Genomic DNA, 6,092 nt, shown 5'->3' on the forward strand with positions numbered 1-6,092 from the left:
CACCTGCGTATGGCAGCTGGCTGTCCAAGTGGTGCTGGGAAGTGCACGAGCCCTGACTGGGTCGCTGTATTCTGGACAGCGCGTGCTCATGCCGGGGTGTGAAGCATCTTGGGGTGAGCTAACCAAGCCAGGTAGGGCCATGTGTGATGATGAATGACTCTTCCTTAGTGGAGCAATGGGTTTTCTACTAGCAGGACCTTGACTTTGGAGGACTTACTATCTGGGTCAAGTGCCTGTGGGATGGGGTGCAGTGGCTTGAGTCAGGTCATCTCTCAAGAGAGCAATAAAGATGAGTAGGGGCCTGGGAGGCGAGAAGCCCGAGGTAGGGCTGAAAGAACAAAGGTTATTCAGTCTGGAGAAGAGACCGAAGGGGGATGTGATAAGTCTTCAAGTACGTGAAGGGCGACTAGAGAGGGGATGGAGACGGGCTTGTCTCTGGGATGGTAGGGGACAGGACTAGGAGCAATGACCTCGAGCTGCAGCAGGGGAAACTTATGTTGGAAAATAGGAGGAACTTTCTGGCTGAGGATGGTCGAGCAGTGGCACAGGATGCCTGGAGAGACTGAAATCTTCATCTGTGCAAGTTTTCAAGAGCAGGTTGCACAGATGCATGGATGGGACGGTTTAGGTTTGGACCATCCTGCCTTGAGCAGGGGGCTGGACTAAACCTTGCAAGACCTTTTCCAGCCCTACTTTCCCACGATCCTCTGATCCCCACTTCCCCACCAAAAAAACAGAGAAGGGCAGGTGCTTTTTCAAGCAATATATTGCACATCTAAGCAGACCCGGCTGGGTGAAGGGCACTCGGTTTTCCCTTCAATCCCATCTCTGTCTCGGACCCAGGCTTCAGACAGGGTGAGATGAAGCTGTGGGTTGTGGGGGGTTCAGGACTACCGAGTGCAGGTGGTGAAGAAATTCCTTTGCTAAAACCTGTGAGGTTTTCTTAATCACCACGTTGCCGCTGAAGGATGTGATTAAGAAATCAGCACTCTGATAGCAACCTGTCCAAGTAACTCCAGGCTTGGGAGGGCAGTGGCACCGGTCCCAGGGTCTGCAGGACCCCAGTGGCCAAGAAAGATGTCGGAGATGGGCTCTCAGGGGGCACCTGAGAGCCACGTGCACAAGGGAATGGCTGTGCTCAGAGCAGGGTTTTCCAAGGCTACTAGAAGATTTCTCCGCATCATTTCCTTTTACCGTGAGATGGTGAAACCAGAAACAAAGGGAAGCACCCAAGCTCGCACCCTTCTGCTGCGGAGCCGCCTTTGTCCTGAAATTGCTCCGGGGCGCTCGGCTTTCCGGGGGCCTGCGATTACAACCACTCGGTCTTTGGCCGTTTTGTGTGCCAGCCTTCAAAGAATGGTGGTGCTTGTTTTGCCGTTAAAGCTGTCCCGTGAATTTGGGATTTCTTTGGGTGGAGAACGAATGTGGCAGGAGCGTGGAGCCGATTTTGGCGACATTAGGAGCAGCGCGTCTGGCTCTCTTTTAGGGAAGTGGTTCTGAGTGCATTCAGACGGGACCTATAACATACGCTTCCTTTGCTGGGGTGTGACCCCTGTCTGTCCCTGCAACTGGGTTCATGTGGAAACATCCTTCCCAGGGGTGCCTAGATGGTTTCATTTGGTTATTTCCAATTTCTGCAGTGACAGGGAGCTGGCAGTGTCCTTGTCTCCCCTGCTTTTGCCTGTGGCATGTTATAGGGTGTTCCTGGGTTTGCACCTTGTAGCTGTATCTGAGGGTTGAAGCAGTTTGGATAAATGATTGCAGGCCCAGGGTGGGAAGGGGGGGTCCCTTACAGTCCTGCGCTCCTAACAGATTGACATGACCATTCTTAGCCTTTCACTTGTTTCCAGACTTCTCTTCAAAGAGAGATGCACCCCAAACCCAAATGGTGACACTGTGCGGTTATGATGGAGAAGCCATGGAATGAATACAGTTGAGGGGAGACATGCTGAAATATCTTGAACCACCGAAGCACTCTCCTCTTTAAGCAGCAGCCCATCTCATGGAGCTATTTCTGTTGTCCAGACAGCTATTCATTTCTTCTCAAAGAACTTCTTAAGAAAATCTGCTGGGCTGTACAATGAAACCTTGCACGAGGAGATTCCAGCAGGACAGGGAAGGAGACCAAAGAAACAGGCGGCAGGAAACTCGCCTATAAAGACCAGAAAAGCAATTCATGCCAGTTCACCTCAATGCACAAGGGTTGGCGTGGCAGGACGTGGGATAACTGTTGTGATGGATCTCAGTCTGGGTGAGCTGCTCCAGCAGCGGCGAACGTTCACGTGGGTGAGTAGCTCCTTGCTTCCTGATCGGTGCGTGTCATAAACAGTGTCCCCACGTGCATGGAAAATCAAAGGGATTAAGCATCTGCACAGAAGAGCAAAAGCGATATATTTTATTGTCTTGTTCGCATATCATAAAAAGCCCATCCAGCTGGTGAACCCCCAGGCAGGGTCGAAATAGATGGTTGTGCAGCAGGCTCAGCAGCTAACCACACAAATAGGTGAAATCAGCACAAAAGGAATAAGGCCAACTTCCTTGGTGGCTGCTGCCCACCCTGTGTTCCCCAAGCGCCCACCCTTAAGCTAAGCAGGAAAACGTGCATCGGCGTTTGTGCGCGCCATGAACCTTCATGCGTTTCACCCGGGTCTTGCCTTTCTCTTCCAGCACCATCAGCAGTGCCTCCCGCGTGACATCTTGCAATCCAACCGTGGGCAGTGATCCTGCTGATGTTGGTGAGAGTTTTGTCGGTAAGTGATGTTACAGGATCGGGCTCTAGGAGGGAATCCTGTCCGCTAACAGGAGCCCCTGATCCTCTTCTCTCCAGTGAAGACTTCAACAGGACAAAGAGCAAGGCCCAATGTGCGGCATCACTTGTTGACACGGGGATGGGCGGGAACATACAGTGAACTCATCGTTAAGGCCAGAAGGCAGCCTTCAGGCATCTAGTCTGACCTGTATAATGTTGGCCTCTCACTTCCAGCCTACGATCCCTGCCTTGAGCCCCATGTCTGCAGCGTAACTTCCAGCAGGGCATCCAGCCCTCAGGTGCTGCTGCATCCATCTCTTCTGGTGGCTTCAATTGGCAAGTACCATTACAGCATTTTTTTCTAGATCTCTTGTTCTGTGCCCCGTGTTTACTCTTTGTGCTGTGAGGTCTGGGTCCCCGTCAGAAATCCTTCGTCGCTTCTAAGCTCCTAAGGGACGAATTTTGTTTTCCTCCAATTCGGAGGTTCTTAAACCGTGGTCCGTGGACCGCCACTGGTCCACCAGCTCCATCCAGGTGGTCCACAGAAAGGTGACTTAAGGCTAACACTGACCAACATTACACCCGACTTCCCCGAACGTTGCTCAGAAAAACCCAGGTCCATCCGTTGCATTCGAAAGGTAAGACTACTGATACTCCAATGTGACTTGTGCGCGCTTTGATCCGCAGAACAAGAAAAGGTTATTAAGTGGTCCGCCGAGACCCTCAGCATCATTATGGATTAGAGCAGTTGTTCTCAAACTGTTGGGTTTTTTTTTTGCAGACCACTTGAAATTTGCTGTTTTACCCTCGACGAATAGAAGCTGCTTTGTCATTGTCGGATCTGACCCTTCCTCTCCAGCAATTCTGGATGTTAGATTTTGTTGGCCTGACCACATACATTTCACCTGTCAGGCACCAAGTATTTTCTTAGCTATTGCCCTAATTACTGTTTCCGGGGAATCTCTTACCATATATAATTACCCTTTATGTCATTACTAGAACGTAGTTGGTATGAGTCTTTTCTTTTGCTCTCTTTAAAATTAAAAAGTCAGATAGTGGCCTTGTCTGGAAACAAGCTACCTGACCTAGTTCACGGCAGAGGCGTTTGACATGAAAGCTGCAGGCTGAATTAATGACCTGGGATCAGCAGCACAGTTCATCTTATGAGGAAGGTAGCTAAAGAGTGCATCTGGCAAGAGGGTGTAGTCAGACAAGTCAGGTTTAAACGTTTCTCTAGTTTTTTCAGGAAGTTCATTTTACATGCCCCAAAATACGGCACTGGAACAAGGGAAGAAGCGGTCAGCTGGGGGAAACCTCTGCAGGGCAAGTTAACCAATCCTCTTGGATTTTGCTCATTAGCAGAGAACAAGGATGTTGTCGGAGAGCTACGGGCACCTCCTTTTCCAGCAGTGTGCATCTCCTGGGTGACACCTGCTCACCTTACAGGTGAATTCAAGTCCTCTCTCCTGAGAGCTGTGCATTGCTACTAGAGCGATGGGGGAACAAGGTGGAACGGGTTGTTCCACCTTACACCTCAGCAATCAAATGCCAGCTAAGCACCAGTCTTTATTAATTGGACACCAAGCCTTTAAATATGATGCGTCTGCCCCGCCAAAATATCACAGGACTGCTATGAAATCATGATGGTCAAACACAACAATCGAATGTAACGTTCTTCATGTTTGCCTTCTGGTTTTTGAGCTTTTCAACTCTTTTGTTTTGCAAGTTTTGTCTCCAGGACCACAAAGGCTAGAAGCAGACTTTTTGAGAACAAAGATGCTTGAGGGTCTCTCCTAATCAATCCCAGGGTACCAGAAGGAGGGGCTTTAGGAAAAACACTAGCTAGCACGAGGCCTGCTAGCCGAACGAGGGACTTGGAGAATCGCGGTGATGGCTGAGCCAGGCAGAGCACAGCTTGCCGTTCAGAGCCCAAGTGTTCACAGCACAGCCTTTTGTCTTACAAATCCGAGATGCGTCTTTGAGAGAGAGAGATAATAAATAGGGGAGTTGGCGTTACCATGTCACTTTGCAGACCCGGGACCAGTTCCTGTTCCCATCAGTAACAGACACCGCAGAAAAGTGGAGGAGGAAACTGGGGAGAGGACCGAAGCTTTGGCGTGTCAAGTCTTTTCTCTCTTCTTCCAAGAGTGGAAGACATTGGGGTAGCAGGGGACCCCTTTTTTTTCTTTTTGCAGATTAGCTCAGTTCCTGGACGAAATCATTTCGTGAGCGCTCGCCTCTTCGTGCTGCCTGATCAAGCTGCTGTTCCCAGGGGGAACATTTTCCTTTGGCCTGCTGTGGTCCAAGGCACATCAGAGCTGCTGAGACACCTGCCGAGGGATCACAGCAACCCTGCATGAACTAGTAGCGCTTCTTTGTTTAAACCCACTCTGTGCTTAGGCCAGGAAGCTGCAGTTTAACTCTTTTTTAGCGCAATCGCATGTAGGTTGATTGAGGTCTTGCCCTCAACGAGCATATAAGCATTTCCAGTTGAATAGGGTGTAATTTCTGATGAGCTAAATTATTTTGTGTAACATCATCCTTGGTTGCAAGAGGGGAAAGCTTACTTCAGCCCCCCACGTGGCCCTCTCCCCCACTTGGGAGCATCGTGCCCTTGGAGCAGTGAGGATGGTGGCTTCCAGGTGTGGACAGCATGGGGCTTCATTGGTTGTGGATCTCGGGGAAATGCAGGTCCCAAATCCAACGGCCGAAATGCATCCACATGGCTTTCCAAACAACTCTTTCCACTTGCATTCACGGCAACCCGCTTGCCTGCTTTACTGTCATTAGGTTTGGCTCATCTACCTCCTTCCTTCTCTGTAGACGATTAGTGTCCTACGGGCGGGTGTTCAAAAAGCGGCCCTATGGTTTCAACCATCTCTGGCTTTGAGTCAGTCATTTCGCTGTATCTCAGGCTTTGTATCACAGGAAAAAACAGCATTCTGCTATATCCCTAGGTAGATAGATGTGTTTCAGCTCACTTGTGCCTGTAAGATCCTTGGAAATCCCTGAAAGGAAGGTGCAGCTGAAGCACAAAGGGTAACAAGGTCCTAACCTGCATTAAAGGGACTGTTGCCACACTAGGCTGTTGCATTATATTCCTTTTCCAAATGAACGTACCTTGTACAGCTACTGTTCGCTGCCTCCCCTTCTGGCTCAGCCCTGCTCTGTTTCCCCACGTGTATTAACAGCCATTGAGTTCAGAGAGCAAATCTGAGCTCTGAAGGTGAGTGCTGGGGCTGCCCCCTTTTCAGAAGCCTGCTGCCATATGGCCTTGAGCCCCGCCTGGTATGCTCACAACCTCTCACCTTTCGACTCCTAGCACGGCACACCTTCTGGGGCA

The 6,092-nt window shown here is 50.2% G+C and overlaps 1 protein-coding gene across 1 annotated transcript in view; it reads left to right on the forward strand.

The window, feature by feature from the left end:
* The first annotated feature begins 2,632 nt into the window (after positions 1-2,632).
* Positions 2,633-6,092, forward strand: part of ADRA2A (adrenoceptor alpha 2A) — a 21,811-nt gene continuing 18,351 nt past the window's right edge. Inside the window, exons 1-2 of the mRNA XM_019502157.1 lie at positions 2,633-2,750; positions 3,749-3,758. Coding sequence (XP_019357702.1) covers positions 2,633-2,750; positions 3,749-3,758 — 128 coding nt within the window. The remainder of the gene's footprint in view (positions 2,751-3,748; positions 3,759-6,092) is intronic.

Source organism: Gavialis gangeticus, unplaced genomic scaffold (genome assembly GCF_001723915.1).
Source record: "Gavialis gangeticus isolate Ggan-Ray unplaced genomic scaffold, GavGan_comp1, whole genome shotgun sequence".
In the NCBI taxonomy this organism is placed as follows: domain Eukaryota; kingdom Metazoa; phylum Chordata; order Crocodylia; family Gavialidae; genus Gavialis; species Gavialis gangeticus.